This window comes from Rissa tridactyla, chromosome 15 (assembly GCF_028500815.1).
Source record: "Rissa tridactyla isolate bRisTri1 chromosome 15, bRisTri1.patW.cur.20221130, whole genome shotgun sequence".
Classification (NCBI taxonomy): domain Eukaryota; kingdom Metazoa; phylum Chordata; class Aves; order Charadriiformes; family Laridae; genus Rissa; species Rissa tridactyla.
This window is the reverse complement of record NC_071480.1, coordinates 7237524-7254530: the sequence shown is the minus strand read 5'-3', so window position 1 is coordinate 7254530 and position 17007 is coordinate 7237524. Positions and strand designations below refer to the sequence as shown.

The following is a 17007-nucleotide window of genomic DNA, read 5'->3' as shown; positions in this document are numbered from 1 at the left end:
TTCGGGATTACACTGTCACCACAATTACACCACCCACAGGCATCAGAACTAAGCCTCCTTGACAGTCACAAGCAGCACAAAGCAGAGATAACTTCCACAGGCTTTGGGTGTTAAGAGATTTTTGCCAATACCTTACTAGCTCAATTAAAGCAATAATGGTAACTGCAAAAAGGCACTCTCCAGTCAAGTGCTCCATCCAGCCACCTGAAGCCTCCAAGCACCTCAGTGTTAAAGCATTTAAGTGTCACACACCTCTTGAACAGGAATAGCCTGAAGATCAGAAGGCTTGGCTTAAAACTTAGCCTATAATTCAAGAGTCCCAGATCTATTTCAATCTGATCTTGATACAGTAGCTTTAAAAAAAAAAAAACACAGATGCCAATGAAGTCTGAAAAGAAGCTGCTGCTCATATTTCAAGAGTAAGCAATGATGGGTAGAGTTCATCATCTCAGAAAGTGATCGTGATAAAGGCAAGTAAAATTTGCAATTGAATCCTATTTTTCTTCTACCACATGCACCATTCACAGACCTCTCCACAAAGTTCAAGTAACACTTCAGGTCTGAATACATCAGGACAAACTGCAATTTTCCTCTTGCGGAAAACCTCAGCATCAGAAGGCCAGTCCCACAACAATACTGCAGAGACAGCATGCGACGGATAAATATTTCAATGGGGAAGTCACCATAGCTTACTCTGTCAGAGGACAATTATAAAAAGAGAATTGTGAAGACACTTGAACACTGCACCAAAAAGCATATTGCTAGATGTTACCAATGGTCTGGGCACTCAAACAACACTTCTTTTCATAATAATGGGGAAAAAAACCACTCTTGTGCACAAAAGTAGGGAACTGAAAGAGTAGTGTTTCCTGAAAAAAATAAATCACTTATGGTGGGGAAGTAAGGTGGGATAAAACAATACGCATCTGTCAGTGTGACATTTTTACAACAGCAGGTTTTTGTGAATGGAGCACCAAGATGATTCAAGAAAATACTAGACTTTCAAACCACTTCAAAGAGAAGCTCTGAAAAAAAGCTATCCCACCATTACAACGTCTCTCGGCAGAGATGCACGGCTCATGATCCATCCACCGAACAAGACAATGCCCCTCTGCTCAGAGACGTGCATCCAACAGATCACTCAGGTTTCACCCAACTGACATTTCAGTAGCACCTGCCCCCAGTCAGAAATAGCTATTTATAGAAAGGTGGGTGTCAAGAAGGGCAATTTCACCCATCAACTTGAGGCCTGGGTGCAAATCACAGACCGCATGTTGTCATTTATGATTAAAAGCTCTTCCCTTTCCTGGGCTCTAATGGAGATTTGCCACTTTGCTAAATCACAGCATAGCTGAACGTGACAGGTACCTTCTTTTCCTGAAAGCGTGAGATAAACTCAAAGGCAATGTTTGGACAAGGCTGAGCTGGCAGCAGCAGTACTAGCTATGCACGGAGCACATACTGACCTTGTAATGTTCCTACCGGAGACTCACTTCCACATGGGAACACAATAAACATCTTTTGTTTTACTCTTCTTCAGAACACAGATAATCCTGCCTCATTTGGGGGGGGGAGAAGCCCTTTTAGCTCACCTGCCAGCATTGCTCATTAGCAGGAAAACCTAAAACCCCAGCTCAACGTCACTCCTCAGTTCAGACACAATGCTCCCAGGCTAGAAGGTCAGACTTAACCAATTAAGCATTTTGAGAACATACAGGGATTTTTTTTCTGATTAAACTGGCAAAAACAAAAGGGCAAATAGATGCCATACCAGCCAGGAAGGCAAAGCATGGGACAGGTCTGCCACCCTCCAGAGCAGGGTAGGGTCCACTCACTTAAGAGTAACAAATTTGCTATTGCCCTCGATAACTTAATTCCCAGAGAAAAATGAAAATAGCAAAGATAAGGGATGTGAGGATAAATGGGTGAGGAGAAAGGGTCTTTGAGGCACCAGAGATCCTGGTGCGGGGAGAAAGCTAAACCTAATCAAAAAGCATGAACACTCAAGGGCCTCTGAAGCAGCAAAATGCTATAAAAATGAAAGAAAGGGCTATGAAAAAAGCCCTGCTACCACAACAAACTTTTGTCTACAGCAGCAGTAACACACCTGATCCTCTTACAGCACAGCAGGAACCAGCCAAGAGCCGAGCTGGCAAATACCTAAGAACTGCAATTTGGTGTCTTTTCTACCGTGCTCAGTAGTACACACAGGTTGGACAATGATGCTCGGAATGTCATTCTGCGTCTAATCCTTGATCTTTTGTTTTAAGCCTTCATTCAAGCGTTGCCAGCACTGTAGATCAGAGGCAGGCAATCCGAGCTGAACTGTAGCTGAGCTAAGTTAGCAGCACTAACGAGGACAAACGGCATTTCACAAAGATTTCTTCAGCTGCTTTCCAGAACAAGACTCACGGACTCTCCTGCTCCTGGGGTGCTCACTTCGGTGCCATCATCACATCAACAGGATTCTTCCAGCACCCAGGAGATGCAGATAGGAGCCGCAGAGCAGACTTCAAAGATTGCTCATAAGTGCTTTTACAAAATGGCTTGCTGGCCCAAACGGTACAAAGCAGTCAAAGATCCAAGCTCTGGAAAGCAAGAACTCTTGCAAAAAAGAGTTTGTTGCCACCCTTAGTAGCATAAGAGCACAACACTCACTTTGAGAAGCAGGTACAGGAGTACGGAGACGGGAATCTGCCCTGCAACCACCTTTAAAAGCTGATCTTTTCAGTCCCTTCCTTTCTCATCCCAGCTTTCCTGGCAGCAAACGCTTATCAATGCCAGATTAGAAGAGATTAATTAAATTATCACAAGAGAAAGTTAAGGTTCACATCAGTTCATGGGCAGTAAAGTACACACAACAGTAACTATCAGATGTAGGGTAGGTGATGAGAGCGGTCCACCCAACTATGGCCAAGAAGGTCAAATGCAGCTTGTCAAATCCAACAGGTCAGGCACACCATCAGTTTCCAACCACCTCCACAACCACTAGGGGGAAAAGAAAATAGCTTTTGCAGCGAGTATTCGCTTTGCAGCAAGTATGCCAGCTAAGGGAGTTCTCAGATAAGAGTGTTTTCTCTACAAAACTGCCTGGCTTGCATGGTTGTACAAATGCTAATCAGAAAGACTGCCGTAATCTGAAGAGAAAGCAACTGCGTGGGGCAGAAACAAAAGCAGCCAAAGCATCCCTGGGAGAGAGGACAGGAGGTGTGAATACACATTGTGTGTTTGCACCTGAATGCCAATTAAGCAGCAGAATACACAGAATTAGTGTACACACTCAGGCCACAGTCACTACACTAACATAACCATTGTGCAAGAGTAGGTAGATTCCAAATGGTAACCAGTATCTATGGGTGGCAATCTGGTACTAAATTATGTTACTGAGAATAGAGGAAAAAAAAAAATACAGACAGAATGATTAAGAGGAAGCCAGGAATTCAGCCTGGATTCCTTCCAAAGTTCAAAGTGTCAACACTGGAAAAAAACCAGAAAGACTCCTCCAATTAAAGATTTTACACATGCATTACAGCGACCACATCAATTACAGCATTTGTCATATTTATTTCCTAAAAATTATTAACCTTTCCCTAAGATCCCCAACAAAACAAGACATATGAGAGCTGATCACTTAATACTCCTGTGAAATACAAAGAGTGCTTGATACGGGAAGTGTTGAGTTTTCATCTAACACTTGGGCTCAGATAAAAGCAGCCTCAGGAAAGAAACATTAATACCATTCAAGCAGGTTCTCGAGGCTGATCGAGGCAGCCAGAGCCAATTCTGATGAAGAAAGCACAGTGCGAGCTGGAGCAGGGGCTGCAAGATGAGCAGGGAAAGAGCCTATCTGGGAAGGAAGTCAGTGATATACAGTCTGAGGGTGAAAAGGGAGAAAATGATTGCGCTTCACCACATAATAGCACATTTAGAACGGCAAGAAGCTATTTAGGAGTCAGGTTTGCTTTTTACAGGAAGAGACGGGTGTAAACTGCTCGCACATTTACGCTAGAAATTACAAATTTTCTCATCCAGATGGGAACAGCTTCCTAATTCAAGAAATCAAAGCAAACAGTTAACTCTTTATGACAGACCTTCCCTGAGGGAGATACACAGCTGCTGCAGTGATAGCGGGGCCTGGCTCAGGATGCCCTGGCTAGTGCTAGCCCGCAGTGCTCACGAGTCATCACAGGGCCTTCCTGCCTGGCACGTTTTTTATTAAAGTCACCCTGTACTTAGCACTTTGCTTTATCATTACAGGGCAGATTTTGTTCGTGAACCAAATGAGACATTTCTGTGTCACGTACCAGCACAATCCCCACCACCACACAAAACGAAATCGAGGAAGTTTCTGGCCTGAGAGACAGAAGGGCAAATAAGCCAATTCAGCTACACAGGTCAGATGTTCTGTTTAAAAGGTAGTTACTGAGCTAATACACACTCCGAATCCGATTGTCTAATTTCTACATATAAAGTGAGATCTCAAAACATTGACAGCTGTCACATTTGGATGATAAAAATATCAACTAATGTATTAAGAAGAAATTTCAGGATTTTCATCTTTTTAATCTAAGCAGCCAGGAATCCTGGTATTTTCTGTGCAGTGTCACCTTCCCCGCTGTGTAATTCTGCAAGGTGCTCTCTTCTTTCTCATGTTTCAGGAATATACAGAGCTGCACAGTCTAGGAAGCAACTTGCTTCATCCAGGATGCAGCTTGCTTCATCCCCTGAAGTTTGCTCCAGTTCAGAAAGCTTCCAGAGTCAGGATAATTCAGGTCTATGTCCATCAATCACAAGCTGCATTAAATATACCCCAAGGAGGAAACATTATATACTACTACACCTCCTCAGGAAGAGCTTCCCAAGCTCTTTGGAACACACCCGAAATGTTGGCCAGCCTATCTCTTACAGGAAGCAAATGAATCATCCACATCTGCAGACTTTAAAAAAAAAAAAAAACCAGAAGTTTTCCAGGAAGGATGGAGATTCCTCCCTCTCCCCTGCTCCCATTTGCTGCTTTAAACTGAAGCCCACAGACAATTCACCAAGACAAGATGGGACTCCAGCATGGGAAACCAGAGCAACTTTCACAACCTGTGGCACAAGGACAGAGAAGAGGCTTCTGGCAGAAGTCACATGTGTTAAGGACAAAACAAATATGAAGAGGCAGTTCATTATGTACCATTTCCAGCCAGTTACACAACTCCGTAGTAACTCTAAATTTAGAAATTGTGGCTATTTTGTCTCAAGACTAATGCTGTTTCAAGGAACTTGGACTCAGACACTGAACAGAAGCATGAATATTTCTTGCAATAGTCATGAGAATTATTCACTTGGATTAGATATGTAACACACCTTCCAAGGAAAAAAAAACAATTTTCATCTTCAAAAGCAGACAGAAGGGCAAAGCCAAAGGACAAATAGGGCCTTGTTGGAAATTGGAAAGCTATGACTTTGATGGGCAGACTGTCTGGTGGATGAGGAACTGGTTGGATGGCTGCATCCAGAGGGTAGTGGTCAACAGCTCAATGTCCAGATGGAAATTGGTGACAAGAGGTGTCCCTCAGGGGTCTGTATTGGAATCAGTACTGTTTAACATCTTAATCAATGACACAGACAGTGGGATGGAGTGTACCCTCAGCAAGTTTGCAGACAACACCAAGCTGAGTGGTGCAGTTGACATGCATGAGGGACAGGATGCCATCCAGAGGGACCTGGACAGGCTTGTGAAGTGAAGGTCAAGGGAGGGGATACTGCCCCTCCATTCCGCTCTGGTAAGACCCCCCCTTGCAGTGCTGTGTACAGCTCTGGGGTCCTCAGCACAGGAAAGACATGGAGCGGGTCCAGAGGAGGCCACAAAAATGATGAGAGGGCTGCAGCCCCTCTGCTGTGAGGACAGGCTGAGAGAACTGGGGGTGTGTTCAGCCTGGAGAAAAGAAGGCTCCAGGGAATCCTTATTTCGGCCTTCCAGTACTTAAAAGGGTTTTATGAGAAAGATGGGGACAGACATTTTAGCAGGGCCTGTTGCAGTAGGACAAGGGGTAATGGTTTGAAGCTAAAAGGGGGTAGTTTTAGACTAGATGTAACAAAGAATTTTTTTTGCAATGAGCGTGATGAAACCCTGGCCCAGGTTGCCCAGAGAGGTGGTGGATGCCCCATCCCTGGAAACACTCAAGGTCAGGTTGGACAGTGCTCTGAGCAGCCTGGTCTAGTGGGAGGTGTCCCTGCCCAGGGCAGGGGGGTTGGACTAGATGACCTTTAAAGGTTCCTTCCAACCCAAACCATTCTATGATCTGATCAACTCTAAACAAAAACATTAAGCAGTGCTCTATGCACACTCACCTCAAATACAGAAAAGCAAAGGTGTGAGGGCAGAGGCCAGTGGCAGCGTTGGACACTTGGGAAGGGCTGAGCCCCCCCACTGCAGGGGCTGAGACCCTCCAACCCCTCTGCAGCAGGAGATAGGGCAGAAGTGGCCATTTTAGTGCCATGCGGAGCAAAGCCGGATGAAGGAAAATATCAAGGCTCCTTGGTGATCGATGCTACTCAAGCTCCAACTGTGTTTCAGCATAGCTGCTGCCAACAATTTCACTGAGGACTGAGATCAAGGACCAGTTATTTAACAACACATCTTGAGCCAAGAGGCCTGGAACACCCACTTGATTCTAGAAACACCCCTATGAACTACACCTAGCCTGCCCTTCGCTAACTACATTTCTAACCCAGCCCTGCAAAACCCACAGCTCACTGGATTTATACCTAAACTAACTTACTAACTTTTAAAGAGACTAGGTTACTCGATTTAGCTACTCACATGAGTAAAATCAAACCAAACACAAGTTCCTCAATAGCAAGAGACACAGTATGCCATCTAGTTTCCAAGCATCCCATATGCCGAATAACCAATGTATTATGGTTCAGGGTGAGAATAATTTGCCCAGACAGAATTCTTTAGCTATAACTGCACTGAGCAACATCACAAGTTTCTCCTCCACCAAGCCGACAGCTCGTGCTCTCCATCCCTGATCAGAAAGGGTCAAACAGAGAAGGCACGGAGCACACACCAGGGCCGGAGCACACACCAGGGCCGGGCAGCAACGATGCAGGCTGTCTTACCCAGAGTCACCCGAGGTGAAAGTTTTTTGTCACCTTTCCAACAGGCACTGCCACATCAGAGCCCAGAAAACGCTTTGAAGATGAAAAGTGCTACTTACCTGCTAAGTATCCTTATCAGCAGAGAAGCAGCACCCTTTCGGACAAGCAAAATGATTCATACACAAGTCTTTTGTTCTCAAAGAAGTTATATCCTTTCAAAGTTGGTAAAAAAATAAATCTGTCGTGATGGAACTAATTCCATCTCTCCCAGAATTAGTGTATTTCACTGAGCAGAAGGTTCATCGTCCACTGACAAATGAAAACTGTATTCAGTGACTTCAACAGGAATGAGGCACCAGGAACTCGCAGCTTTGGGCTAAGAAACACAGTTAAAAGCCTTAAGCTCCTCTTTTCAGCTGGTGATTAAATAGCCCTCTTCACTTTTCAGTCTCCAAACCCCTCCCTCACAAGCAGAAAAGCTAATAGCTTTACAGGCAGCGGTAAGAACAAACCGCTGAGGCTGTGTTTGATGTGTGCTGAATACAGAACCACATGGTACCGCTGTTGCAATTTTACGGTACAAAACGAATGCTGCTTAATGGACCAAGGGCACAGCTACCTAGTTTCTCTTCAACTCAAGAGTGTAACCAGAGGCTGTGAAGTGATACCACTGCAAATGCAAGCTGAGCAGGGTTTCCTTGTTTCAAATTTACGCCCATGAATTAAATTTTTTCCTGGCCTGGAAGCTACAGTAAGATACCAAGTGCTCCTGTCCTCTCCTACCCTGCTTTCTTGCAGGTCCTTGGTCTCACCTCCTACCAACAGCCTTCACACTGCCCGTTCATTTCACAACGAATTACAGCACCAGCTGTTGAGGAAAGAAACAGAGGTCATGATTTTAAAAACTATGGCAAAAGCAGGGAACGAATGCAGCTTTGTAATCACAAAGAAGCCTAACTACCTACCTAGAGCATCCAACCTATTCTATAGCAGGGAGCTACCCCTTGAAAAGCTGGGCAAATTATTTAAGATGTAGCTTGATGCATCTCACTTTCAAGATCTCAACATATATGCACAAAAAACATTTTGTATCTTGGCTTCCACTTGCTCCCCTTATATACCCAAGCAACCTTCTACGCCACGCCAGAAGCTAATAGAGCAAGCAAATCCAAAAAAAACCCACCCAAAACTACAGAGTCTTATCAAGATACTGCTCTAGACACCACTTCCATAGGTCTCTAACTATTAATTTGTTAGAGTTTAAGTCAGCAGGTTAGTAGACACATGGTGCACGCCCTAAGCTCACAGCAATGCTATTTAGCTCGTCTTGCCCGTAACAGCAACCCCCTCCAAAGTCACAGGGCTTCTCAGGTGCAACATGGACCTGACAAATGGAGAAGGATGAGCAAAGCATAAAGGTGATGTAATTTCTTTAAAAACAACCAAAAAAAGCACAGACTATCGTACAGAGGTACAGATTTCTTAGTCTTAAAATCTGACCACTCTCAACCCATGTTTTTGACCACAACCTACATGTCATACTATGTAAGAGGCAGGAATTCCAGCTGCAGGTGCTTATTGGATCTCTCTCTTCATTAAGCTGCTTTAAACCCTACACAATTAAGGGCAGAAGACAAGTGTAACATCACCTGCCCTTTCCCTTACCTCTCCCAAGATACAGTTATCAATTCCACATTCACCATCAATATCTTTGTTTCCATCCGTACCATGCTCTGTAGCTTTCAGCCCAGTAAACATTCACAGTTTCCACCGGGACCACTTCCATTGCCTGCTCCAAGCATCCCCAAAGGCTGGGGCAGAGCGCAGCAGACCTGGCTCCATACACACAGTCCAATGCACAAGGTAGGCAAGAATAATCCTGAAATGCACAGTAAGAGATGCTTTTTATCAAGAAACACAGCCAAGCCCACAGGACACCTAACTGCATGATGCCAGGTGTGCTGTGGGTTACCACTGTAGCTGTAAGATCCTCCACACAATTCATTCAGTACAGACCAAAAAAAAGCAATAAAACTAAAAGGACACCTGTTAACTGAAACTCTAGCACATCTGAAAGCACTGCAGCTATTACAGTTAGCAGTAATTCCCACCACCTCTACTGCCAAAACCCCATGTTTTTCATTGATGTGTCTAATTACCCCTTACAATCATTGTCACCATACCCCCCACGTAGTCTCCTGTTCCCTTCACAGAAACGCTTCACATTGACAGATATTGATAAACATTTTAGATTTCTCAAAGGTAAATCCCCCGCCTAGTCCCAGGACCATTAAGAGAAAATGACTATTGCTGAAGTTTGGTAGCTTTGCAAATTCAAGTTAGCAGAATATTTTAGTTTCAGCCACATATATGCACACATCTATTTAGCAGTCTAACAGCAAATGGAAAAAAGCTCAAATATCACCATGGAGTCTCCCTATGGGTTTTTTTTTGTTCCAGAAGATGAGTTAGCATTCTCCTAACTTGCCACAGGTCTAAAACTCTCAAGAGTGGGACACACTGGCTACACAAGGTAGAGCCTGAACTGAATTACAAGGTCAAGTGCTCCAGAGCACAACTTAAAAAGAAGGAAGAAACCCAAGCCATCATCTCACATCTCTCAGTTCCAGGAAACTCAGGACTGACAACCTCAAAAGTAAATGCAAAGATTTCAGATGAAAGTATCAGCTCCTGTGCTTACAATGACCCATTTGGGCAAAACCCCAGCACATGGTGGGAGGTAACAGTAGAATGGAAACAATAAGGCAGGTTTTTCCTAAGTAGCATTTAGGAAGGTGTCATCACCTTCTGAGCCTTTGAAATCCCCCAAGTAATTAAACAATCAAACACTCAAACGAGAGGAGGCTTTTAGCTTCACAGATGCCAATTATTTCCCAGCACCAACACAGATGCCGAACATTAAAAATAGTGTCTTTCCTCTGAAGAGAGGAGGGGAGCAGAGGAGAGCTGCCATAAGTAAGCAAGACCTCACCCCAAAAAAACATCTGTCAAAGCTTCTGCCATTTAACTTCAGTGAAGAATCTTCAGCCAAAAAAACCCTAACTTTACCAAATTGCTTAAAGCAGCTTCTCTGCAGAAGTCTGCATTGGAGCTGCATCACATCAGCAAAGGAAGAACTTGTACAAGAAGATTGCAGCACAATGCCTTACTCATCCAGGTATTTTAAAGCCTGTCACAGGTTTTGACTGATTCCTTCTAAAGCTTTTAGTGCACATTAGTTTGTTTACTAGTCCTAAGAGCATTACTAATTTAGTTTGGGGTTGGTTTTTTTTTTTTAAGCTATGCCAGCACATTGAAAGTGAGTGCACCTTGGAAGAGAGCACATCACAAAAACTGCTTGCTTGGGGAGTGGTTTCGTCCATTTTAAAAATAACACTCCTGTCTAGATTTGGAATAGTTACAATTAATTGCTTAGCCCAGGTGGCCACTTGCAACTCCTGAATTATCAATTCACTCTGCAAGCTGTACACAAAGCAATTCTCCATACAGTAATAGCGTAGACTATTTAGTACTCCTGAGATTTCCATACAGCGACTTGTGCCGGATTCCACTTTTGCAGTAAAATATTAATGATGAACCCCAAGTCTATACTGCAAAAGCCAAAGAAGTCAAAGTAAAACAGGGAATCAACTCAACGGTACGTAACCTGGCAATGGATACTCACAGGATGGAAAGGTCACCCATTAAAATGGTTCTATTTTACACAGAACTGCAAAAATTCCAGTAAGCCCTTTCTCTTGTCCTGTCTCTAACAGCTAGAAACATCAGGCAGTTTCAAAGAACCCCCCTAGGAGAATAACTGAAATGTCAGATGCAAGAAGAGGGTTAGATACAGCTTCCTCACGCAATAAACACCAGTATTAATAGTTTATGGGCACTGAATTTATGTGCTGCAACAAAACCAGAGCTCTGCACTCTGACCAGCATCTTCCCCACAGCTCCTGAAAAGGACCTTGCTGTCCCTCTCCACCAGCTGCAATGTACCTACGCTACACCATCACACTTCCAGATGGCAAATGCCTTGCCAGGTTGGAAGACAAAAGACTTTTAGGGCACTCTGTTTTCACGCCTCAACTGCAAATAGGTTCCACAGAGTCACTAGCTGGGATTAACATCTGAAGAGCACAGGCTGGTGGGCTAGGATCCCAGCAGCAAGGGCTGGGAGTGGCTGTAAAGGGACGGAGGGAAAACACAGACCTTCTGTAAAAGGAAATATTTCCTTCCTCCAAAGTATAAGCACAGAAAGACTGCAACTTAAAAGTTTAGGTCACAGCAGTAACTACATGTCAGAATTCAGACAAGATACAAAGTGTTCATTAAAACTTTGAAACGATGAGAGTAGAACATCTTCAGACTTCTCCTGCAACCTTATGTTCAGGACTCGATATTTGAGGTCAAGAAATTATAGCAGTGAAGGGTGGGAAGGAACAGAAGGGCCACGTGGGATGAAGCAGAGTTGAATTCAGAGAGAGACTTGCAGAGATAACATCAGATCATTTCCAGCTAACAAGCTGATCAGCCACTGGATTATGTCTGAGGAGCCCTGATCATTTGAATCCGTTTCCAAAGCAGTAAGAGAGCCACCCAAACCAAGTTCTATTCTGCACCTAAAGGCTGCTAAAAGCTTCAAAAAAGAAATAATTCACCTTGACTCTTATAGCAATCCTGGGGCCCTACAGGGTCCCCTACATGTAAATTAATCAGCATCACACATGCGTACCACAGCATCACACCAAGGCACCAGTGCAACCATTTGGTACCCAAGGCAGACAACTCAGAGCAGGGAGCTCAGCAGCCCGGCCGGCTGAAGGTCTTTAGATAAGGTGCTGAAACACAACACCTGCGCTTCCCATCTCCCCCAGCTGCAGAAGCGGCATATCTGCCTTGCACAGGCTTTATGAAAATTAAAGGTGGCAGAGCACTCTCAGGCTTTCAGGTGAAAGGCAGGAGGAAGGGTAGCAGCATTTTAAGGCGCTCTATGAGCCTTACTACTATCTAATACATTCAAGCATTTTTATAAAGTTCCCAAAGGCAGCTCAAGTGTGCAGCAGACCTGCAGCTGAGAAATCCTGGAATTAAAATTCAGCTGGGTCTCAAGTACTCCTGCTAATTTGTTAGAAAAAGCATGAAGTGCTCACACCAGTTCACAGTACTTTCACAACCTGAGTTGCAAGTTACATCTAGCATTCAAAGGATACCATGAAGACAAGAAATATGGCTTTAGCCAGTCACAGGAACTGCTCTTTGGGTTTGCTGGGTCGGGCAAGACACGGATGGCATATTCGGAAAAGGAAAGCTTTCTGCTTACAGGACTGCTTGGGGTTTACAATACACAGCAACAATGATTTCCCAGTGTTCTGAATGGGGAAAGTGGTCATGGAAGGCAGGAAAGGAGCACACTGAGCCAGAGGGTAAGAAATCCTGGCTCTTCTTTTATTCACATCATTGGATGATACTGCTAACGACTATCAACAGGGGAATCAAAGGCAGGAATGCACTCGCATAAACCATTTATTCGGTTGGAGGAGCTAGCGGGGTTTTGTACCAAATGCTAGCTCTATTTCAAGAGAAAGTTTCTATTACTTATTAACATCAGTAATCATGTGCTTGGGTGGCATTCTGCCTACTGTTTCCAACAGGAAAGAGCAACAGCAAGCATTAGACTTGTGGAAGCAACAGTGAAAGCAAACAGCCTATCTATTCCGTAGCTGAAAAAAAATTATTTTAACCCCCTCATAGTTTAAAGAAAAGACAGGAAAGCTCTAGGATTATAAATAGGTACAGAAAACTGATTTTGACCTTTGCACTAGGAGCTAAAGGTGATGTTTCACTACCTTCAAAATTTGCAGCAACTTTATTTCTCCCCTTCCTTGGTTACAACATTCGCTTTATCCAATACACATGACAGGGTTCATAGATCTTAAAGTGCCTGACAAACAGGAGACAGACAGGCACACAGCCTTCTACATGGAAATGGGATCTAACATACAAAACAGGCACATGATGGCACAATATGCGAAAGCCCTGGCCCCAGGAGCACCTTTATCCTCATCCCATTGCAGAAATAAGAGCTCAGGGTAATAAAAGGGTGCCCCAAGCACCCTCTTTAATCCATGGTTTGGTGGCGACCAGAACAGGTTAACATTTTTAAGGATGCCAAACAAGAATCTCACAGCCAAAGATGCTAGAGAGTCACAGTCACAGTTAAAAGATGCATCTGCAGATAACAGCAGGCAACAGCATCCAAAAGCCACCAAACTTCAGGCCCAGGACAACTCTGTGGTGCCAATGGCTTATACTCCTCCCAGCGTGGATAATGACAAGCAGGTCAGGCTTACCTGGCTGGTTATCACATACTGGCATAACCCAAAAAGGGCTGGGTCAGCAGACAGCAAAAAAACCTGATTTATAACCACAAAATGGTAAGTCCCACAACATGTTTCCAATGGCATCAGATTTGTCTTTAGCACAGACTGTACACAATGCCTCTCAATTTTGTCAGTGGGCAGCTTTTCAAATGGAAAAATCAATATGATAAGTACACCTAAATTCCTCAAGCACTTAGGAAACTTCTCCCCAGGGTCTATTACCACCTGAGTGGTAAAGACGCCTACACCAGAGAAGGAGGACAAGAAGGAAAGACAGACAGAGCGTTTATTTACATAACTGTCTTTGATTGCTGGTCCTCCCCAGTCTAGCCTTTTCTAACACTGCAAAGGATACAGTTACCAAGCGACTAAAGTCAGAGCTAACACCTCTGGATTTGGGAACCCAATAACAACTCCTAAATCTGTGTTTACTCACCCAAATCAAGGCGGCTTTGTTTAGATGCTGAAAACCACACTGAACTTGGGACAAATTTTTACTGCAACAGCACACGAAGATTTCACTGGAAGGCTGCAGTGACTGAATTGCGGTTCTTTGGAGAAAGCAAGCTTTTTTTCTTTAAGGTAGAAATACATCACACAGCAGTATCTTTTCTGCATACCTGTTTTCATTTTCCTTATCTCCAACCGGTCACGTGGCTAATGACACTACCACCTAAATTTAGCTCATTCTGTTAGCACTTGCAATCCTACCGCTGCCTGCAGGACTGCAACACACCTTTCTTCCTCTCCATGTCCCCCCTTGGGCGCGCAGGGCCATTCTGAAATGGCAAAGCAGACACCATACCAGAAGTCTCCCGCTTTCGCCTGCCACCCCAGCAGAGCCCTCGGACCTGCAAGGAGAGCGCAGGCCGCCTGTTTTGTTCAGTGCAACGCCCATCCCTCGCAGGCCCCCTTTGTGCTATATTACAGTGCCCCCTCGCTCGCTTTTGTCTCCCTACTGTCAGTCAGTGGGGGAGAAACCCCACGCCAGACCAACTTTGGGAAGTGGGAACGTCCTCATCCAGACCTGCGCCTTGTGGCTCGCCGGTTATAATTAAGAGGTCACAGATTCGCGTATGCCTCGTCAGCGGTGGGGCTAAACGCTCACGTAAACAAGGGCAGAGCCAAACCATGGTTACTCGCCGCTTGAAATCTTTATCTAGTCGAGGTTTCCCTATTCGGCTGTTGACTCCCCTAAACCAGGCGATGACGACACTGTCCAATAAAGGCAGAGATCCTGGCCCACATCCCCAGCAAGGGAGAGGGGTCTGGAAACTGGCTCAAATCACCTCCACAGGCAGGCCTCGCCTTGGGCCATTAAATCCCAGCAGAACAGCCGGGCTCTGCCACCAGCAGCTTCCAGAAGGAGCGTGATGGAGGAAGGGAACGGGATTTCAAACCCCGGAGGACACCGTCCGCCTTCACCACGCTCAGACTGCTGCACGGCGCACGAAGGGGGTGGGGGGAATAGGAGAAAGGGAGAAAAAAAACCCTTTTTGAGTGCCTCCGGAACAGCCAAACCCCACAGCCCACAGGGGAGCGGGCCAGCGGGCCGCACAGGCCCCTGCCCCGGGAGGCCTCCAAGGCCTTGCAGCCGGAGCCAGGCCCCCCTGGGACACACACACACAGGGCCGCCAGGCCGCGGGTAGCCCCCACCCTGAGGGAAGCGGGGGAGCCCGGGGCCGCCCCGGTTACCTTGGTCTCCTTGACGTGCTGCTTGATGCCCTCCGGGTACCACTGCACCCGCACATAGCCCCGCCGCAGCGGGCTGGCGCGGCCCTCCTCCGCCCCGCCGGCCCCGGGGCCTCCGGACTCGGAGCCTCCCGAGCTGACGGCACCGCCGCCGCCGCCGCCGGTCCCGCGTCCGCCCTCCTCTTCCTCCGAGTCCGAGTCCTCGCCGTGGATGAGGCGCACCAGGCCGAAGCGCACCGAGCCGCGGTAGCGGCCCGACACCAGGTCGTGGGAGAAGAGGAGGCGCTGCGAGCCGCCCGGCGGGGCCGGCAGGGGCAGGGCGGCGGGGGGGGCCGGGGCCGGGGAGGCGGCGGGGGCCGGGGCCGCCTCAGCGGGCAGGTCCGCCATGGCGCCGGGCTGAGCGGGAGAGCGCGCGGCCGCCGGCGCAGGCTGGGGGAGGGGAGGGGCGGCGCGAGCCGCGCGCAAGTAACGGCCCGGGGGCGGGGCCCGGCACCGGGGGACACGCCCACCGCCGGGGACACGCCCACCGGGAGGGAGGGGCAGGGGGGTGGCGGGGCCCGGAGCCGGGGGTTCGGCGGGGCTGCGCTCTACCGTGTCCGGTATTCCCGGTTATGGGGGGGCTTCAGTGCGTCGTCCCCGAGTCCCCAGTTATGGGGGGGGCTTTACTGCATCGTCCTCGGGGTGCCCGGTCTTGGGGGGCTGCGCTGCATCGTCCACAGTGTCCCGAGGTGGGGGGGGGGGGGCTTCACTGCGTCATCCCCAGGGCCCCCTGTTACGGGGGGAGCTTTACTGCATCATCCTCAGTGTCCCCAGTTATGGGGTTGGGGGCTTTACTACGTCATCCGCAGGGTCCCCTGTTATGAGGGGGCTTCACTGTATCATCCTCAGTGTCCCCAGTTTTGAGGGGGGGTGTGTGTGTTACTCCATCATCCACAGGATCCCCTGTTATGAGGGGGCTTTACTGCATCATCCCTGGGTCCCCGGTCTTGGGGGGCTGCGCTACATCACCCTTGAGTCCCCAGTCATGGGGGGGCTGCACTCTATCATCCTCAGTGTCCCCTGTTACAGAGGGGCTTCACTGCATCATCCCCAGGGTGCTCGGTCATGGGCAGGGACAGCTGCGCTGCGTCATCCCTGGTCCTGGGGGGCTGAGCTGAATTGTCCCCAGGTCCCTGGTCGTGGCTGAGGGGGGGCTACGCTGCATCATCCCCAGGGTCCCCTATTATGGGGGGGCTGCACTGCATCTTCCCCGGGTCCCCAGTCATGGTGGGGCTGCACTGCATCACCCTGGGGTCCCTGGTCATGGGGGGGCTTCACTGCATCATCCTCAGTGTCCCAAGTTATGGGAGGGCCTTACTGCATTGTCCCTGGGTCCCCGGTCATGGGGGGGCTATGCTGCATCGCCCCCAGTGTCCCCAGTTATGTGGGGGGGGCATTACTGCATCATCACCATGGTCCCTGGTCCTGGGAGGGGCTGTGCTGCATCATCCCCAGGTCCTCGGTCACGGGGGGGCTGCGCTGCATCATCCCCAGCATCCCCAGTTATGGGGGGGCAGAGATGTCCCCAGTCCCAATGCCCCCAGCTGGAGTGGCCGATGAGTCTCACCTCAGAAGCCTGTGTGCTGGGTATTCTCACGGGGAGGGGGTACAAAACCCACCCACCACCCCTTGCTCCCACCTGGGCCCCCCCTGCCCTGCCCCAACCTCCGCCCTGGGCACGGGGTGAGGGTCCACCCTGGCACTGCGCACTGCCCTCCAGCCAACAGCAAAACCCAGTCTTGATTTTATGGCTGGTAGAAGCCCTCATTTGGCAAGTGAGCCAAAGATGTGGCTT

General features: G+C 47.6%; 1 protein-coding gene across 1 annotated transcript in view; it reads right to left on the bottom strand.

The window, feature by feature from the left end:
• The window catches only part of UBE2O (ubiquitin conjugating enzyme E2 O), a 66863-nt gene extending 51303 nt beyond the window's left edge, over window positions 1–15560 (bottom strand). The window contains exon 1 of the mRNA XM_054221412.1: window positions 15177–15560. Within this exon, the coding sequence (XP_054077387.1) occupies window positions 15177–15560 (384 nt within the window). The remainder of the gene's footprint in view (window positions 1–15176) is intronic.
• Between the last annotated feature and the right edge of the window lie 1447 nt (window positions 15561–17007).